Genomic DNA, 16,595 nt, shown 5'->3' with positions numbered 1-16,595 from the left:
AAAAAAAGAACAAAACAAAACAAAACAAAGGAGGGGTTGAAAAGGACTAGGAACTTCAAGAAAAAGAGAAAGTTTAAACGAGATAGATAACATTCACGGCAGATAACTCAACGTGTTGGTTAACTCAGGCATTCTCCTGTATTGAAAGGTTCGGATCGTCATACTTTAAACTCAAGTCAATCGTAATCCCCGGAAACGCTGGACGCCACACGGTACCAAACCAGTCTGCGTGGATAGTAGATCTTGATCGGACGAAAACGTTTGACCCTTCGCTGCCCAATTTTTTTTTTCATGCCTTTCAACTTCTTCTTCTTCTTCTTCTTCTTCTTCTTCTTTTTTTTTTTTGGGTATTCACCCAAAATTCGACCTGATATGGTCTTCGGATTGAGATCATGCAATCATGATAATGAAATAAGTTGACTATACGTCATATGCAAAGACTAGGACTGGTTACTAGTTGCTTCCAGGAGACTTGTTGCTGGACCAATACGCATTTGATTATTCACCATTATCAATACTTTATGCATCTCGTGCCCTAAGAAAAGAACAGAGAGAGTTTCGAACAAGCTTCTTTGGCTTGTTACACAGTGAGGCATTGCTGTACATTCTTGTATGTTATGTATGTACTCCGTACTTGGGACAGATAACTTTTTCACTGGTCGGTATTCAGTTACCAAACTATATTACAAAGAGGTTAATCATCGACTTTGTTCGATCCCACCCTAAGACCTCGAATGGGGGGTTTCTGCTAAGATCATGGGGCACCGGTAGATGGTACAGACGTGGGCCCTCTTGATTGACCCTATTTTCTAGGCCCACGTATCATTACCGTACGCGTTCTAGGTGGTCTTGGCGGTGTGTCGTGTGAGGGAAAAAAACGGAATTTACAAGCGGAAACCACGGAAGAGGAAGTGGCAGGCGATTTGACAGTGGCCCGTCGCTTATGGTGTACAAGGGAGGGGAGATTCAACATGAGATGAATTATGCTTGTAGGCGAGGGATAAGTCGTGCAACATTAGACGTGCATATTAGTACATACATACTGTACCATCAATCATTGAACTTCTTGGGTACTTCTGAACGTCACCGGTAATATATCCCGGTACCGTACCGTGGCCGTACCAGGATTAGGTAAGGGGAGAAAGCCAGCCCTCCGCAAGGAATTCCTTCAGCGTTCGATAATACCCACTAACTAGTCCGCAGTCGGCCATTCTTTAACTACTTAGCTGAAGGTACGGAGTACCATTCATCCCAATTTGCCTCATTCCGCACTGGCCTTTTTCTGCTACTTCTCCTTTTTCTGTGACCCTTTTTACCTACTCCTGAAGTTTTGCCCTCGAGGTGTCTTGTTCCTTGTGGACTTTCGTCTGTCACCTGTTCTCTCTGCCGCATTGTCACCAATCGTTTACTCCGCTCCCACCATGATCGCCAGACCTTGTCGTTATGTCATGATGTTATATGTCCACTGTCAGGCCTTGTAATGGTTCATTGGGGAACAGATGCGTCTTTGACTCGACACACTATATTTCCGACTTTTACTGCCGATTGTTGAATAGTCTTCTTCTTGAATTGTGGTTGATTCTCAACACCGTGGACCGGAGTATGCGCTTGAACCCGTCCGCCCTGATTCACCTGTACATCAACTAATCTATTGGGCCACGAAGTCATTCGATTCTCAATCGACTTATCAGGCTAAACTCTAATTTAAAATGGAGGGAGTTGAGACTGTTGATGTCAGCTGGCTGCATCATACGCAGAAAGGTGATGGCGAGCCCCAGACAGCGCTATACCCAGCATGGGGTTTCTCTGTCGCATCCACAATCATTTGGATTGGCCTCTAACGTCCCAGCAGACAATCTCTCCAGGTGCAAATCCGCGTCGTCTATGCACAGCGACAAGTCGAACATTGATACGGAACCCACCGTCGCACCGCGAACGAAAGAAATTCCCGTCGAGAGAACCTCGCCACCACCTCCATACGAGCCCCCCAGCCCTGCTGCAACACCTACACAGGAGGCGCAAAAGAATGCTCATCGAACCGAGAAGGAAGTGAGATCTGATGATAAGACAACGGATGGGAAGTCGACTGGATCGTCCCCGAATTCTCAGAAAAGTGCCCCGAAGCCAATCGGGAGGAGGAACTCATGGATCTCAACCCTCAGCTCCAAGTTCTCTTCGGGCTCTACACCCCCGTCACAGTCCAGCTTAAAGAGCCAGCCGACCGTTAAGGCAACCTCTCCTGTTTCAAAACTCGATATGCACAACCCATTCGGAGCAGCCTATTCCCCCAAGGACAAAGACGATGAAAGAAGAGACGAACCAAATCCGTTTGCTTCCACCTCCCCTAAGGGCCCCTCGTTTCTTCAGAATGCCTTTCGAAAACTGTCATCTTCTGCATCGGGCGGATCGGGCAAGTTGGCTACAAATGGCGTTGTCTGCGAGCGTCGCGTTATGAACATTGACCGGGGCCGGGACAGGTGTAAGATCCCAGACTTGGACCAGGCCAAATTACGACGCGTTGCATTTTGTGTAGATGTTGAGATTGCGGGAATCTCTCGCCGAGAATCCGACGATGAAAGTAGCCCTGCCAATGCCAAACAGCGGATCGTCCCTGATCTGAATGGAAAATCGAAAAAGTCCGGCACCAAGTCGAAAGATAAAGACGAAGGCTCTGCTTTAAAGCATCCGCAGACAGTGTTGGCGGATAAGGAAAAACAAGCTAGTCAACCGGAAGCCAACCCCAGTGATGCCAAAGTGAACGGTGAAGCCAAGGAGCCGTCCAGAAAACAAGAGAAGAAGAAGAGATCGGAGGAGGAAAGGAAGGAGCGCAAGGAGAGGAGACGGAGACAAGCAGAGGCGAATGGTTCTATTCCTCTACAATTAACTGCCGATGACCATGAGGACCATCCCCCCGTGCCTCTGCCCGGTAACCCGCGCTCTAGAACGCAGAGCCACCCGACGACAGACCCCGTACGGATATACAGACGCTGCTGCCAGTTACGGGAGACGCCTGTGCTGAAAAGAATAGTTGATGAAATCTCCGCGCCTTCCTCCATCCTCGCGGAATCTCCAGGAACGGTTGGTGTCCTCGATCTTACCAACTTTCCCATGACCGCTCAGGACATGGCCACTTTCAGTGACTGGCTAGCTGTAGTCCCTGTCCGAAAGATTATTCTGGAAAAGTGTGCTTTGACAGATGACTCGGTGCGGTCAATTCTTGCTGCCCTGCTTTCCACAAAAACAGTGGAGCAGATGAGGCAGAGACGCAGGCGAACAGGAAAGTTAGGTTCTCAGGATTCGGCGAAAGAAGAGAGAAATAGTGTAGTAGAGAAACTATCCCTCAAAGATAACCCAAAGATCGGCAAGGAAGGCTGGCGTCACATTTGCCTGTTCGTTCACCTCTCGAAATCCTTAAAGGCCATTGACCTGTCAGGTATACCACTTCCGAAGACACCTATCACAACTCATGATCTGAATGGTCAGCTTTCAAAAACCTCATGTGCTACTGGTTCCGCGGCGGATGTTGCGACTGTATTCGCTAATTCCCTTTCTCGGCGCTTCGGTGGTGATCATCTTGAGGAACTCTTGCTGAGCGAGTGCAAACCCACAACAGAGGAGGTGAAGAAGATCTGCGATGCAGCCACGACTCTCGGCTTGAGGAGGCTTGGCTTCGCGAACAACGAGCTGAATCGAGAAGGCTTGGAACATGTTATTCGATATCTTAAATCAAGCAAATGCGAAGGACTTGATCTTGGTGGTAATCCCATCCGAGATCATTTGGACTTAATTACATCGGCAATTGAAAAAGACACCAACCTTTACGCGCTGAGCCTTGCCGACTGCGCTCTTACCCCAACTGCCATTAGTCCTTTGCTACAAGCACTGAGTCGCCTTCCTAATCTCCTATTCATTGACTTCTCCCATAATCCAGAGCTCTTCTCCAGCCAGCCTGATGCTCTAGCGACTTTCCGGCGTTTCCTCCCAAAAATGCCCTCATTGAAGCGCATCCATTTGGCTGATGTGAATTTGTCAGCCGACCATGCCATCGCTCTTGCTGAAGTCCTTCCCGAATGCCCTAGATTGTGCCATCTGAGCATCTTGGAGAATCCCGCCATCAGTGCGCTAGCTGCTGCAACAGACTCAAGTAACCAGGAGGAAGCCTGCGCTGTTTACGCCTCCATAATGGCAGCAGTACGTGTGTCGCGGACGATCATAGCAGTGGAAATCGAAGTCCCGAGTGCAGAAAACAATGAAGTTGTGAAGGCTCTCGCCTCTCAGATCGTGGCCTATTCTCTTCAAAACCTCGAACGAGGTGCTATTGAAGGGGATCTGTCTGTGCCTGGTGACCCGTCCTGTGCACGTGAGACCGTTCATGTGCCGGAGATCCTGCAACATATTGTTGGCCATGGCGGCGGGGATGAAGTTGGCGAGGAAGATGATGAGCCAGCTCCTGATGAAGACTATGTCATTGGAGGAACCGGTGTGGTCAAAGCTCTGGGGGTTTGTCTTGGTAACCTGGATCATCATATGCCCGGCGATCAGTCTGGCCCACCCAGTGGTACGACAACGCCTAGACACAGGAAGTCCCGGTCTTATGTGGCGAAAAGGCCCCGTGATATGTCGAAGAACTTACTTGAATCCGCCCGGAATATTCGGACGAGGATTCAATCGGCTCTTGTCCGTGAGGATAGAGCCGGCAACGACATTAATTACAGTACGTCCGCACGTTGCATCTGTGAGCTGATAGTAATGCTAACACTTCTGTTTCTACGTTAGGACGTCTTCAATTCCTTGATTTCACCCTGCATAGGATGATTCAGCGATTCGAGGACGAGTACCCAGAGACGCGGATCATACCACAACCGGTCTTTACAGCTCCGGATTCCAGCTCGCAGAATTCAGGTGACGACGTAAATGGTGGGACTACATTCGGCACTCAACCGATCACCGATCAAGGCGACGAGTGTGCTATTGATGATGAAGATGCCGATCAGTACGCCTTGGGCATATCGCGAGCAAGCTCGATGACTTCTCTTCATTCGCGTGCAATGACCTCCGAAGAAGGCCATGTCCATCGGCTTGGCCAGAACCTTCGCCGCGACTTTCTTAATCCCTCATTCGACCAAGGCGATGATTCATCTCTCGCCCTAGATGATGCACACATTGCTGCCCTCCGCGAAAAACTCGAACGTCTGCAGGAGGAGCAGGAACACTCCCATTTTGACGGCGTGGGTGCAGACAAGACGTTCGAGCAGTTAGGCACAACTGTAGAAGAGCTATGGGCAGCTCATAAGCAAGATGCAGAAACCTTTGAGAAATTCAAACAGAGCCAGATTGCGGCTCAAATTAATAGCGGAAAGAGAACCGCATCATCAGGGAACGGCGCTGGCAGCCAAAACAGATAGGACTGAGTCAAAACGACGGTCCTCATTCTGAATGTGGGTATATCCTACTGCAGCGACTATTTTCTCGCTGCTCTCCGATTATTATTTATTATATATGAACTTTATTGCCGTTGACTGAGCGCGAGTTTTGTTTCGGATGTACTTTAATTTTTCAGTCCTATTTCTGATTTTCCTCCTGGCCATCTCGTGCATGGTAGATGTCAGTTTGTACAGTACATATTCTTCGTCCATGAAACGGTTGCCGACTTTGCCGGGCTTCAACTTATACTTTTTATAATCCATCGCTTAAGGGCTTTGATCGCAGTATGATATATGAAGTAGAATTCTCTAGATCCGATAAGCACCTTTTATCCTAGACTCACTGCAGATACAATGTCTTAGTACACTGTTCAATAAACTCACGAGCATCAACGCATAGCACAAAGGGTTCAGTGATTACGCTGTAGATATTATAGTACTCAAGTTCCTATCATTGTTAGTTACAGTACATGTACATAGCTAGGTATTCCCGGTTTCACGCAGTTATAGACGTTAAGAGCAGTCACAGCAGTCTGAATCAAACAAAGTCAAAGTAAATCCGACACTTAACCCTAAATCTCCCTCAACCATCGGGCTCGCTCTCCGAGAGGAATTCAACTTCAACAATACATCGGGATGAAACACCGACACATCCAACATGGACCATAATAGTAATAATACATAACAAACCCCTCAACTCTAGTCCGGTCACAAAAGACAATACAAATTCACTTATCTACCTAGATTCCTAGAACCACAATCATATACACCATACCAAATGGCCACCCGTCTAGCCCCCAGGCTCGCCAGCAGAGCACACTCCCACCTCATCCGACTAACAACACCCTCCATTACCACAAGATCGCTCTCAACGAAAGCAATGTCCCAGAAGAAAGAGTTTCTCTGCATCATGCCCGATAAGCCCGATGTTCTGGAGCTTAGGAAGCAAGTAAAAGGGTGAGGTTCTCATATCTATTGTGACCTGCCCTTACATACCCTATCTATAAGTTATAATGCACCCAGTGAACCAATGCTCACGGGCTTTTAATAACCAGTGCACATTACGAGGGAATAAAACCGCTAATAGCCGCTGGAAAGCTTGTTGATGGAGGTAAGACCTGTCCTATCTACCTCGTATTCTTATGGCGATGTCACCATTAGCTGGATACATCGCTACACTACACTAGCATTGATGAGACCTCACTGATATGTCTAACACAAAACAAAACAGGTGCAATCCTCGAAACCCATCCCACAGAGACCAGTGATATCCAAATTAAAGGTAGTATGGTTGTATACACTGCTGAGAATGAAGACGAGGTTCGGTGGATTATTGAGAAGGATGTCTACGCTACTAGTGGGGTATGGGATTTGGAGAAAGTGCAGATTTGGCCTGTGAGTGTGCCCTACTCTCTCTCTCTCTCTCTCCCTCCCCCTGTAACCCTTTGTGGAATCAGGTTGTTAGGAGGTCTAGTGTTGATATCGGTGTTGTTTAGTATGTTCCTGCTGTGAGGGGGCCGGTTTCGTGATTTGTGATTATTGGGGTGGATGGGTGAGTGTTCTGGGGAAGTTAGGTTGGGGGTTTGGTTCAGCGTTTAGTAGAGAGTGTTTGCAATGTGAAGAGTTAAAGTTCTCTTATTGATGTGTTGAGTCTAGGGATCTAACTAGGTAGACTATAAGCAGGTTCTAGTCATGGTCAAGTTATGCTGTACTTGAGTTCTAGAGCATATGCAGTTTGACATTTGCGAATATCTCTGGCTTCTGGAGTTGTACAAGTCTAGTCACCATAATTTATTGGATTGTGTTCAAGTGAGGCACAAGGTAAATATTAATATAGGTTTATATCCGAACATGTTCTATATAGCATAACAACATCCAACCTCTATCTAGAGAAGACCCACAAAAAGGGAGAGAGAGAGAGAAAGAAAAAGGAGACAGGCCAACGCAGAAAACAAAATACCGACACAATGCCAACTATATACTAAATCATCTATCCACAAACAAGAGTCTATCAATTCTCCCCCTTTTCCTCCTCCAGCCTAGCCAACAACTCACTCTTCACCACTTCATTACTCCACTTCGTCCTCGGCCGTTCAAAAGTCGACACAACCCGTCCATAAGAAACGCCCCCCAACTGTCCCACAGGCCTCAACTTATCCAGATCAATATGGCTAAAATCCGCATCCGCAGTCCCCTCCTTCACCCAGAACCGCGTAGCCCTAATCAACACCGTAGCAGCAATACTCATCCCCGGCTGCTGATGATCCGCAAACTCCTTAATATCGATCACCTTACCCTCGACACTGAACACCGACTCCTTCACGCGCGACGGCTTAACAGTGGTCGAGGGCGCCTCGTGCAGACCCGAAACATCCCACTCCGAAACACCATACGGCGCATCGATCGAGGTCGCATTAACAGCTTCGATCATGTTCTCGGACACCGTGTTGATCACACATTCGCCCGTTTCCTTGAGATTGCGGTACGTGTCTTTCACTCGTCCCGGACGGGAGGAGAACCCGACGATGAACATCGGGGGGTCATGGTCAATGACTTGGAAGTAACTGAAGGGGGAGAGATTCTTCTGGCCCTGTGAATTTACGGTGCTGAGAAATCCGACGGGTCGGGGCGCGATGGCGGAGACGAGGAGCCGGTAGTTGTTCACCGAGGGCCGGTCCGGTGCGTAGGGGTCTACTTCGTGATGCTCTTGCAATAGACTGGCGCCGTTGTCGGGTACCCCCTGTCCGTAGTCCCAGGTCGGGTAGGGCGATTTGGTGGTTTCAATGTGCTTGGCGTGGTCGAAGTCTGGACGTTGGGCTTCGGTCGCGGTGAAGTTGCCGACGTCTTGTACTATTTTGTAGTTTTTTTGTACGGCGTCACTCTGGCTTTCTTGTGTTGTTGCTGTTGCTGCTGCTGTTGCTGCTGTTGCTGCTGCTGTTGCTGCCATTGAGGAACTTTGGCGGAGGTTCCTGAGTGGTTGGTACTTGAGAGCTGTGCGAGTGGGTGTGGCGCTGGCTTTGTGTTAATTATGACTTGAGTTTTTGGAGGTAGATCTAATGGCTAGAGGCTTACTATGTGGACAGAAAGCGTCCGAGAGTTCTTGATCGTATCATTTTAACCGTGAGGTGTAGTTTTAGAATATATTGCACGGGGTTGTGATTGGTAACAATGACGGTTTAAGACGTGGTTAAAAATGAGAAGATGTCGGAGCTGTCCTCCGACTAACCGGCACCCAATCCCGACTACTCGGTGGTATAGAAACACCAGTCCTCCAAAACCCCGTGGGTTTAGCCCGTTTATGCTATCACTTTTCCTTTCCGCAATTTGTAATCCCTAAGTCAAAGCATGTTCTCTCCGCGTGCTATCCGCAGTATACCTTCCCTCAGCCATCTTTTCTACACTGTTCCGGGTCCAGCCCTTGGGAATCGATCCATGTCCACCACCGCAGGCATATTTACCCCAGTAACAAGTGTGAAGACCGATCAAGCATATGCCCGTGAGAATACCTCTAAACCCACTCAAGGCATGCAAGCTAACTATTGTCTAGCCTTCGCACACTACGTATGTTGACCCAGAGTAAACCCACTAAGCACCTCGCCGACAAATAATATGAAATGCAGTCCCAAGCAATCAAAGCCGGCGGCCAAGTCTGGCTCTCCGGTCAGATCCCTGCGGACGCCCAAGGTAATCTAATCAAGGGCTCAACCGTTGAGAAGACCAAAGTCATCATCCAGAATACGGAAGCCATTCTTAAAGAGGCCGGCTCCGGACTGGGCCGGGTTGTCAAAGTGGTTGTACGCGCCCTTTAAACACGCAAGCCCTTGGATATCCTTCTATCACCTTCACCGTAATCATTTTAACCTCTTGAGTCACTATAGGTTTATGTTAGAGATGCCAGTATAATGCCTGAGTTTGCCTCGGTGTATGATCCCGCATTTCCGCATCGTCCGGCACGGTCTATGGTGGAAGTATCCAAATTGCCTGCTGGGGTAGAGATTCAGGTGGATTTCATTGCTGTTGTTTAGATACCCCAACTTGTCAAGTTTTCTTTATCTTTCTTTCCGCGCTGAACTGAACGTTCCCACTATACCGCAACAGTGGCTCCCTATCGAATTGCAAGCTAGGCAGATTGGAGGAAATGATCAAAGTTTCATTTCTTCCCGATTCCATTAAGAAATCATGGTGATATATTCTTTATTTAGGTGGTAAAGCTCGTTGCTCAAGAGTCCATAGACTGCATGATACTGTCCACATCCAGTTGATCTGCTAAATCTAGCAGCTCTCTTGGTGGAAGGCTCACAGAATGGTTGAGCGCCAACAAATCCCATGCAACTTCATCCCCTATGTCCACATGATCCAGCGCATATGTATCATCATTGCTATCGTGGATCTCATCCGAAGTTATTGGAAGCATTGTATGGTTTGCAGATCTCGGTGTTAAGGGTGTCAGCATAAGGTCCAGATGCTTCAATTCCAACTTCCGGAATGGTGCCGCTAGGTTGCCCTTTGTGATAAGCTTTTCGATAACACAATCAAGGTTATCACACCAGGACTCATTCGCAATGAGTGAGGGTGCGATTGAACGAATCAAGTACAAAACAAAGGCAGATGAAGAAGCGTGCTCGACTTGGAACGGTAAAAACGCATCTGTCGCATTCGATGTTAGGGCTGGCATTATGCAAGAAAGCGGAAACAGCTCTACATACCCATCAAGTCATCATCAGCTAATGATCGGAGAGTTTGAAGGATAGTCTGGGCAGAATCGGCGCAGCATTGCAAGAGGGATGCCACAGGGGGCGACAGGCAAATGCTTTGCGACGGCTGTCTCTCTGCACGGTCTATGTGCATATTGAGAGCACACATAACCAAAGGCCGTGTTGTCAGAACCACACACTTGGAATTGCTTAGTATCGACAATAAACGCACGATTTATACAAGGTATACTTACATGATGTTGGGCTAGCATCAGTCTAACCGCCATCTTCGAGCCTCGGCCAACCATGCCATGAAAACTGTTATCCAAGAATTCCGTGATATCGTGAGAGAGATCAGCTAGTGCATGAAGGATAGATTGAATATCTCTGATCAACGCTCCATTAGATGCACTGTCCACCCCATAGACCGCTGACTCGTTTGCGTTAGTCAATTCTTATAGAGCCTCATATTAGCTGATCGTCAACCGGACTCACTTGTCAATATTTGCGCCATGAGGCGCGCGAGCCGAACATGCAACGTCAAGTTGGTATTTTCTACGGTTGATGCCACGTCTGCAGGTAATTTGACCGTGATATCCTCATCGCGAATTGAGTTTGGTCCCCCCATCAATGCAGAGAACTCTCTATCCAGCATGTATACTACCCAAAAGACAGTCCGACAGCGATGGGAAAATTCTGGTCCACCTAGCTCTTCCGGTACATGTCTGTGTATGCCTTCGATAATACAGCAACGCAGAGCCTGTCCGATCTAATAGAGAGTAAAGGTGAATAAGCAGGGACATCTTTTGTACCCGTCAATTCAGAAGCTTACGTGCTGAAATGCTGCTTTTCTCATGTCAATTGACTGGAAGTACAATGCTGCTAGGCTCAAAGCTTGAATCGAGGTCAAAGGGTCCTCGTGTATGCCCGACAGGTCAGGCAATAAAGCCATCGCGCTTGATGCATACTGGTGGCCAGCAGGAGACCCAGATGGATTTCTTTGAGTTATGCAGGCTTTTCCAAAGGCAAGCACAAGTAGATACTGGGCGAACCAAGACCTACGCGAGGCGGCCTTCGCTGCTGGATCCCGGTAGAATTCATGCAACTCTTGAAGGAATAGTGTCTCATCAATCAGGAAGGATAAAGAAACGAGATAGTACTTGGCGGCATTGTATAGAAAAAGCGCGTAATCAAGGGGCGGTAGATTGGTGACATCAGGCAGTTCTTCGGGAGGTACTTGCTTCCATTGTAACTTGAATGCCATACCATCCAGATGCCATGGAGCTGGTGGAGAGTTCGATTCAGGAACTCGCTTCCCTAACAAGGCCAGGACGCGACGACAGAAGGACCATGAGGATGACGGGCCCATATACCCTTTTTTTTGTTGTTGTTTACATTAGTGGTGTTTCAAGTGACACTGAAGTTTAAAAATCTCACAATATCGGCCGTCTGGAGTTGCAGCAAAGGTCCATTCCTCTTTGTCCACCAATGGATTCTTCGAAAATTCCGAGTCATGGCATTCTTGCCTCTTCCCAGTGTCAACTCTTCTGCCAGGATTACGTGTAGGAGAATCTATCAGATGCGTTAGCTCTCAAGGACTAAGTAGAATACTATAAGCAGAATGATCTCGAGGCATGTTTGGTAACGCAGAACAAAACCTGCTTACCGTGGGCTGCTATCTGCCATCCAGCTGTTCGCTGGTCATCCGGCGGCAGGTACGGAGTTGCACTAGGAGTCGGGGAAAATGCCACAGCTTCACTTCCCCTCAAGGGAGGCTGGTCCTGATGCTCCGCGCCTGCAGAGGTCACATACCGCCCGGAACTTGCACTCCTCGTAGCCTGCTCCTCCAAGTCTCTCAGATAGCTGAGGTTGAAGAATGGCGTGTGTTAGTGCAACGATTCTGCCGACGTTGTTCATGCCCTCACCGTTCACTAACAGAGACCCTAACCTCCTCCACTGGAAAGTGACAGGATCGATTTCTGCGAGTACATCGTGAACAGGGATGTGATCCCGAACACTTCACTTTCATCGACCGACACCGTTCACATCTAGCATGTATCTAGTTATTCATCTACCATCTCTACACAATGGATAGGGAAGTTCTGCTCACGCTCGAAGACTTTTCTTCTTCGATCGTTCAGTTGGAGGCATTTCGGACACAAGTGCCGATGTATTGTTGAGAGCAAAGTGGCGATGACAATCGAAAGTAAAGGTCGGGATCAGTGTCCGATTTTTGTACCCGCACTATCGGAACTCAAAGTGCGGGGTTGCGATTGCCTTATCAGATTCTCTCTCATTGGACCATTGGCTGTTGTTCCTATTATATGACGTCATTGTATGCGATTATCCTCATCAAGTAATAGAGTGCGTGACCTGAAGTACCCTAAAAGTTCTCCACACGCATAACAATGAACGAGGCTCAAGGTTCAGTGAAATTATGGCCAATGTTTAATTAACAATTACTAGGTATTCGATTCTAGTTTAAGAGTACCCTTCATGTTGTATCAACTCGTAATCGACTCACCCAAAGAGTCTCCGCCACATCTCTGCCCGTATAGCGGCCGCCATATGCTGTGTTCGCTCTACAGCGCCTCGGTTTTCAATTGCCCGTCGGTGTAGATATCCCATGCACTCAGCCACAGATCCCCACGTTAAACACTTCAAAGTCTTTGGAAGAGACACCTCTGCAGCAGACGATTGAACTAGGGCATGCTCGTACTTCTGCAACAACTCACAACTCAGCTCATCCGCCATGCCTTGAACCTGCCCGCACTCGAGTTTAACTGTAGGCTGTCCTGCAAGTAAACGTTCCTGGTGCGTAGTGATAGCCTTTGCCGTGCTAGCCGCATTGTGAGTGGCAAGAAAGAGGGCTACAGGTGGGAACTGCAGATGCTCAACTTCAGCCGGTAGTCGTCGACAAAGCAACGTGTTTGCAATCATGTCATACGAACGGTCTGTTTCTTCCTTGGTGTCGTGGATCAAGGCACGATTTTCATGCTCAATATACGCCCCGCGTACCAGCTTGATCCCTAGTGACCATCCCTCTTGCGCTGCCAACTTGATATGCTTGTCGACGTTCGCCTTCGACCCCTTGAGATACCCTTGGATTGTATTGTAGACTACCGGCGTCTCCGATCGATTATGCGTGCGCATCATCTTGATGGCCCATTTATCCAATCCGGGTTGGAGTACCTGTTGCTCTGCGTCGAGCCAGAGACGTGAGCCTTGCTGTGCGGTTGCGACGCAGATCGTGTCCACGGCTTTTGCCACAACCTCAGGCATTGGCTGACGCGCTGCCATGGCATCTACCGAAATCGGGCCGGCCCCTGTCAATCTACAGAACGGACCGTCAGTACTCAGGTGATTCAAAGTAACGGCGGTATTAGACTTACTTTACAGCCAGAAAATCCCCCGGCTCGAGCATGCGTAAGGTCGTCAAGGTTCCTTCCTTCCATTCCTCAACCATTTCATAACACCGGTCGCTATACTTAGCAGAAATAGAATCTGTTGATGATTGATCATTGGGGTTCAATACGGTCTCCTTGGAATATCCCAGGATAACACCCTGGTACCCAATCCGCTTGGTGTCTGCTATTGTCTTCGAGACCTCTGCATGATTGGTGCCTGCGCAAAAGTGATCGTAAACCGTAAGCCGAAGAGCCCTATTCAGGATGCTATTTCGATCTGCGTTCAGGAATGGCAATCTTGAAGTAGCAATAACGCTCAGTATGGTAAGCGCTGGTCGCATAAGGATTTTAGAGGACATCAGAGAAGTCATGACTAAAGACCGCAGCAAGACTGGGGTCGGTAACCTTGCCATTGGTGGAACTGCCTGATATGGCTTGATTTCTGGCTTAGAGACCGGCTCATAGTGATAGCTTTTATAGTTCGGGTATGCCAGCAGTGACTTTCTTTTGACAGATGCAACTTGGAGGCGCATCAAAAACGTAGACTGGGGGAGCATAGTGGGATCAGACGAAAGGAAGACTCGATGGACAAAGTAAAATTTAGTTCAAATTGGATCTGAGAGGGGTAACTACCGGTGTCCATTTGCTTTTGGGCATGCTCTTACATATACTATAGCGTCCAAGTCCAGTCGGAACACTGCCCCGAGAGCGTGGGCCAACGCATCAATAGAGGCCCGAAGGAATTCCTGTGTCAATCTACTAGACTGATGTAATGCGTAATACAACTAGCCCAGTATTGAATAGAGGATTTTATCGCTATAATTGAATCTTTCAATACAAATCTGGATTTATTTTGAACTGATCATTTTGCTATTACATTTGATTTTCAACGATGTTATTGCTGACATGAAGAAAGTCAGGAAGACTTTACGTATACTTGCTAGTGTTTGGCCTTGCGCGTTCCCTTCCTGTACTACTGATTGCATTTCAATCTCTTAATTTCCTTGACCAAGCGCTGACATCTAGACCTCGTTGGAAGGATACCCAACCTTCTCTAAGGGGATAAATTCCTCCTTGATCGTCCGAGTGCTAACGAATCTTTGCAAATGAGCCATAGTGCCTGTTTTATCATTGGTACCAGAATCTCGGCTACCACCAAATGGCTGCTGAGCAACCGTAGAGCCGGTGCATTTAGTATTCAGGTAGAGCATACCAGCAGCATGCTTCAGGGCAGCCTGGGCCTGGCGGCTGGCGTATGGATCCTTCGCATAAATGCTTCCAGTAAGGCCATATCTAGAGGTTGTATCAACCAACTTCAGAGTTTCCTCCCACTCAGCATCGGGGTAAACATAGACGCCCAGAATCGGCCCAAACAGCTCCCGATTCATGATATCGTGACGTGGATTGGAGGTTTTATAGACGGTGGGGTGCACATAGTACCCTTTTACCTTGGAGGTCTTACCGCCAGTAATAAGTTCAAGCTCCGAATCGGTCTTCGCCTCCTCGATGAATTTATTCAATTTGTCGAACGAGCGCTCGTGGATAACAGGGTTGACAAAGTTGCCATAATCTTCGACGTCTCCAACCTTCAACGCCTCCGTTTCCTCTTTTAGGTGTCGTTGGAATTCAGGCCAAACTGACTCGGCAACATAGACACGGGAGTTGGCAGAGCACTTTTGGCCTTGGTACTCGAAGGCAGCGCGAATAGTGTTCAAAGCAGCACTTCTCACGTCCGCAGATGGATGGACCACTCCCCAGTTTTTCCCACCGGTCTCACCCACAACACGAGGGTAGGAGTTATAGATGCCTTGTCCAATCCCATCTCCAATCTTCTTTTGGATCCCCTTGAAAGTCGAGGTAGATCCAATAAAGGTCAGAGCACTGAATTCGGGTCTTTTAAGGATGGTGTTGGTTACTTCCTCGGCATCACCAGGTAGGAATTGAATAACATCCTTAGGGAGGCCAGCTTCTAGCAGAATCTTGTGGAGAAGCCAGCTAGCGTGAAGGGCTGAATCTGACGGCTTCCAGATGACCACGTTTCCAAGCAACGCGGCCGGGCCAACAAGTGTAGCTCCAAGTGCTGTGAAATTGAAAGGGGCAATCGCATAGGTAAATCCTTCAAGTGGACGGTATTCAAGTTTATTCCAGTTTCCATCAGGATGAACTTTAGGTTGCTGAGAGTAAAGAGCCCATGCCTCTTGAATGTAGTAGCGGAAGAAGTCAACGGTTTCCGCTGGGGCATCAATCTCTGCTTGCCATATATTTTTGCCTTGACCAAGCATCGTCGCAGCAACCATCTCAGAGCGATACTTGCCGGTAATGAGCTCGCAGGCACGCAGAAAAACAGCTGCGCGGTCTTCAAATGGAGTGGCCTCCCAAGCAGGTTTGGCCTTGAGAGCCGCATCGACAGCAGCATTTACTTGATCGGGTGTAGCCAGTGCATAGTTGGCCACAATATCTTTATGCCGAGAAGGGTTTACTTGGGAGCGGGATTGCTTCGTTTCAACCTATACACATACACAGATAAGTCTATAGGAACGGCCATTCTTGGTTGGTTACATACTTCTAATCCATTTATTTTGATTGGGATTGTAGCAGGGAATTCAGCCTTCATCTTCTGGATTGTCTCGGACAACTCAACTCTCTCAGGGGATTCTTTGGCATAGCTGAGCTGAGGGAATAGTCAGTAGAGGACGTCCATGAGGCTATCTGCTTTTAGCCCACCAGTTTTTCATTCTCAAATTTCGGGGGGTGTAAGATAGTCATGTGTCTGCGCGCAGTTGAACTGACGAAGTGCCTTTTGAGGCGGTTGAGGCCAACGGCACGAGTTAGGGTAAGGGGCCGCATCACGATAGGAAAATGCCGAAGAGCAAAAGGCTCACAAGTGTCTCAATGCAAACATACTATTGTGCGAGATGAAATGACAGATGTCGTGGGCCCGAGTCAATGAGCCTTATGTATAGCCATAGCAAGTCGTAGGCTCATCCCGACATTCGGAAGACGATTCCGAATGTTCTACAATCAACCATCTGTAATTCCCACCATCAGAGGGTTGAAGTTCACATACAAGC

General features: G+C 48.1%; 6 protein-coding genes across 6 annotated transcripts; 2 read left to right on the top strand and 4 right to left on the bottom strand.

The window, feature by feature from the left end:
* The first annotated feature begins 1,203 nt into the window (after window positions 1-1,203).
* Window positions 1,204-5,666, top strand: BDV27DRAFT_134428 (putative cell wall biogenesis protein Mhp1). The gene is made up of 2 exons (XM_032068301.1): window positions 1,204-4,714; window positions 4,777-5,666. Exons 1-2 carry the CDS (start codon window positions 1,732-1,734, stop codon window positions 5,403-5,405), a joined length of 3,612 nt encoding a protein of 1,203 aa, XP_031923608.1. The 5' UTR covers window positions 1,204-1,731; the 3' UTR covers window positions 5,406-5,666.
* A 1,625-nt stretch (window positions 5,667-7,291) lies between these two features.
* BDV27DRAFT_167761 (flavin reductase family protein) lies at window positions 7,292-8,370 on the bottom strand (the record flags this gene model as incomplete). Its single annotated transcript, XM_032074579.1, has 1 exon — window positions 7,292-8,370. The coding sequence occupies one exon, from the start codon at window positions 8,368-8,370 to the stop codon at window positions 7,435-7,437; it is 936 nt and encodes a 311-aa protein (XP_031923607.1). The 3' UTR covers window positions 7,292-7,434.
* A 472-nt stretch (window positions 8,371-8,842) lies between these two features.
* Window positions 8,843-9,254, top strand: BDV27DRAFT_134427 (uncharacterized protein). The gene has a single exon (XM_032068300.1). It carries the CDS (start codon window positions 9,038-9,040, stop codon window positions 9,230-9,232), a length of 195 nt encoding a protein of 64 aa, XP_031923606.1. The 5' UTR covers window positions 8,843-9,037; the 3' UTR covers window positions 9,233-9,254.
* A 54-nt stretch (window positions 9,255-9,308) lies between these two features.
* On the bottom strand, window positions 9,309-12,268 carry BDV27DRAFT_148634 (fungal specific transcription factor domain-containing protein; the record flags this gene model as incomplete). The annotated part of the gene is made up of 12 exons (XM_032070941.1): window positions 9,309-9,380; window positions 9,501-9,579; window positions 9,743-10,070; window positions 10,130-10,316; window positions 10,372-10,475; window positions 10,613-10,842; window positions 10,993-11,131; window positions 11,180-11,491; window positions 11,555-11,689; window positions 11,784-11,955; window positions 12,141-12,165; window positions 12,228-12,268. 12 exons carry the CDS (start codon window positions 12,266-12,268, stop codon window positions 9,309-9,311), a joined length of 1,824 nt encoding a protein of 607 aa, XP_031923605.1.
* A 369-nt stretch (window positions 12,269-12,637) lies between these two features.
* Window positions 12,638-13,937, bottom strand: BDV27DRAFT_148633 (proline dehydrogenase family protein; the record flags this gene model as incomplete). The annotated part of the gene is made up of 2 exons (XM_032070940.1): window positions 12,638-13,451; window positions 13,510-13,937. 2 exons carry the CDS (start codon window positions 13,935-13,937, stop codon window positions 12,638-12,640), a joined length of 1,242 nt encoding a protein of 413 aa, XP_031923604.1.
* Window positions 13,938-14,247: 310 nt separating this feature from the next.
* BDV27DRAFT_167757 (L-glutamate gamma-semialdehyde dehydrogenase) lies at window positions 14,248-16,371 on the bottom strand (the record flags this gene model as incomplete). Its single annotated transcript, XM_032074578.1, has 4 exons — window positions 14,248-14,280; window positions 14,574-16,031; window positions 16,088-16,195; window positions 16,315-16,371. 4 exons carry the CDS (start codon window positions 16,369-16,371, stop codon window positions 14,248-14,250), a joined length of 1,656 nt encoding a protein of 551 aa, XP_031923603.1.
* Window positions 16,372-16,595: the final 224 nt, after the last annotated feature.

This window comes from Aspergillus caelatus (assembly GCF_009193585.1).
Source record: "Aspergillus caelatus strain CBS 763.97 unplaced genomic scaffold BDV27scaffold_209, whole genome shotgun sequence".
NCBI classification, from domain to species: Eukaryota; Fungi; Ascomycota; class Eurotiomycetes; order Eurotiales; family Aspergillaceae; genus Aspergillus; species Aspergillus caelatus.
This window is presented reverse-complemented; position numbering and strand designations above follow the sequence as displayed.